The 2493-nt window shown below is 54.6% G+C and overlaps 1 protein-coding gene across 1 annotated transcript; it reads right to left on the bottom strand.

The window, feature by feature from the left end:
• Positions 1-899: 899 nt before the first annotated feature.
• DQ04_16601000 (hypothetical protein) lies at positions 900-2126 on the bottom strand (the record flags this gene model as incomplete). The annotated part of the gene is made up of 1 exon (XM_009317487.1): positions 900-2126. The coding sequence occupies one exon, from the start codon at positions 2124-2126 to the stop codon at positions 900-902; it is 1227 nt and encodes a 408-aa protein (XP_009315762.1).
• Between the last annotated feature and the right edge of the window lie 367 nt (positions 2127-2493).

Raw genomic sequence — 2493 nt, 5'->3', positions numbered from 1 at the left:
CCCCCCCCCTTCTTGTTACGCTGCGGCGGATAGTATTCGTTCTTCACGGTCAGTTTATTTGTTGGATTTTTCTTTCTTTCTTTCTTTCTTCTTCTTCTCCATTTGCCGTTACTAATGCCGCCCATCCTCCCTTCTTCACTACAGACATACCGGATCTCAACACATACGCTTTGACGTGCATGATGATGAAGGGGGGGAGGCAGCGCAGTGCATCGCTTACATTTGATCTGGCGAGGCCGTGTAGGAGGAGAATGAGAGATTTGGGTTGGGGAAGAGGAAGAGGAAGAGGAAGTATAACGGAGGAAACGGAGAGGTTATATGCGTGTGTCCCTTCTGCCGCAACACAAGGTAAAAGAAAAAAAAAAACATTTCATACATTCATTGACACCCGAGCACGTCAGTGTAAACAACAGCCGCTCCTCATACCTAGAATTTCCTCGCATTTACTTTTTCTTTACTTCCGCCTACAAATACACGCTCCCGCACACACACACACACACACACACACATCTACCCACCCTTTACTCCTATTTAGCTGCTCGCTCGTTGGTGAGATGTTATCGGCAGTAAACAGATCTGAAGGAGGATTTAAGAAACACGTTTCTTTTCCTTCCATTCAACTCCCATTCTCCTTAGCTGCCCACTTTCGCATTTTTTTCCCCGTTTTTTTTTTTCCATCACTTAGTTTGACGTACAGGCTTGTGTCCCAGGTCTGAGCACACTGCAATTCTTCTTTTTTTTCTTTCTTCTTTTTTTTCGTTGGCCTTTTTTGCTTTCCCCTTTTCGCTCCTATCCATTCTTCGCGCTGTTTTTTTTTTGCTTGTCGCCGCTTTCCTTGCTTCTTCCGTAATCATCCACGACAAGCCACAGTCCATTTTTTTTTTTCCTCCTGAATGTGCTTAGAAGAATTTGCCGCTGCTCTTCGGAGCGTACACACCGCGGCCACGACCACCGCGCGGCTCGTAGCTCTCCGACTTGGAGACGAACAGAGTGCCTGGCTCTGCCTTTTGCGGAGCCTTGCGCGGGGCACACGACTCTGGTGCGGCTCCCGCAGCAGCAGCAGCTGCGCGCTCACCGCCCTTGCGGGGACCATCTGCCGTCGCGGGACGCGAGACGTCGTACGACAGCAGCATGCTTGGGTGGTACGGCTTCATCGGCTTCACCTCCTCCGGCTGCGGGTTGAAGAGGTCCGCACCGCAGCGCCTCGGGGCACTTGTACCGGGGTTCTTGCGGTGGATGGGGCACGCCGAGTCGGTGCCCTGACCGGTGCCGAAGATGTCGTGTGTCTCGTTCGCCGCCGTTTTGCGGCGTGCAATGATGGGGCGTCGGCGGGGCGGCAGCGACTCGGGGGTGAACTTGCGGGGACCGGAGACAATCTTGCGCTCAACCTCGTGAAGGTCTTCCCTGGTGTACTGGCCGAGGTTCAGAACGTCCACCGACTCGTTTGCCCTGTTGCGGCGCGTGCGCACGGTACCGCGCGGGCGGTCGTCCACTGGTGCCGCGTCAGGAGCAGCCTCATCATAATGATGGCTCAAGGCAGCGGTAGTGCGTGCTTTGAATTGACGCTTGCCGGTGTGCGTGTCGGCGGCAGGCGGTGCGGATGGGAGCTCCGGCTCGCTGAACGGCGCTCCAGCGCTTTGCGCCGGCGGTAGACCCGGCGCACGAAGTGGCCGGTGCTTTGCCTCCTCCGTCTTGACGCTGCAGCAGAGCCCCTCGAGATTACCCTTGGGGCCGCTCTGCTTTGAGGGCAGCAGAGTTATGGGTTCACCCTCCTTCCTGCCACGGATCCATTCCTCCGTAAGGGCCAGGCCAACAGTCGTGCCAGCTTCCTCGAACCTGCGCACACCGTGCTTCACATGGCCAGGGTCCTTTGGGCCAGAAAAGAACTCCGAAGGGCTTGCCTGCGGCGCCTTCGTTGGCACCGGCGCGGGTGGTGCCTCCTCTTCCTCCTTTGGCTTTGGCTGACCGCAGAAGAGGCCAGCAACACCCGTACCACGGTTGTTGGCAGCCGCACGCTGGCGGTGTGTCGGATCCGGGCGCACCGGTGGCGGTGGTGGCGGGTTGTTGGACGCGAGAACACGCTCCTGGGCTGTGTTGGGACGCTCTACAGCAACAGCAGCAGCCATAATAACTCTTTTGCCTTGTGAATTCCTTGGATCTTCGTTGAACTAGAAGAGGCAATACAGAGAAGCAAGAAGCATAGATAATGTCAATGTTGGATACGCTTGATGCTACATCTATTACGCAATGAGAAAAACAGTGCAACTGCAACAACAACGAAAATTAATATAATTAGAGAGCAACTTTCATTAGTCGTAGTTTGGCGTTGTTTGTTTTAGACTTTTTGATTCTCCGGCGACCGATGAGGATAACACCCGGAGTGAAGATCCGGAAAGTGCATCCAGAGAGTCCCCGTTGGGTTAGAGAGGAGGGTTAGACGAATACCAGGAATTTTTGACGTAGACACAGAGAACGGAAGAGTGAGAGATGGGG

Source organism: Trypanosoma grayi (genome assembly GCF_000691245.1).
Source record: "Trypanosoma grayi strain ANR4 Tgr_1660_V1, whole genome shotgun sequence".
Taxonomy (NCBI): Eukaryota; Euglenozoa; class Kinetoplastea; order Trypanosomatida; family Trypanosomatidae; genus Trypanosoma; species Trypanosoma grayi.
The sequence above is the reverse complement of the archived record's forward strand: the minus strand, read 5'-3'. Positions and strand labels throughout refer to the sequence as shown.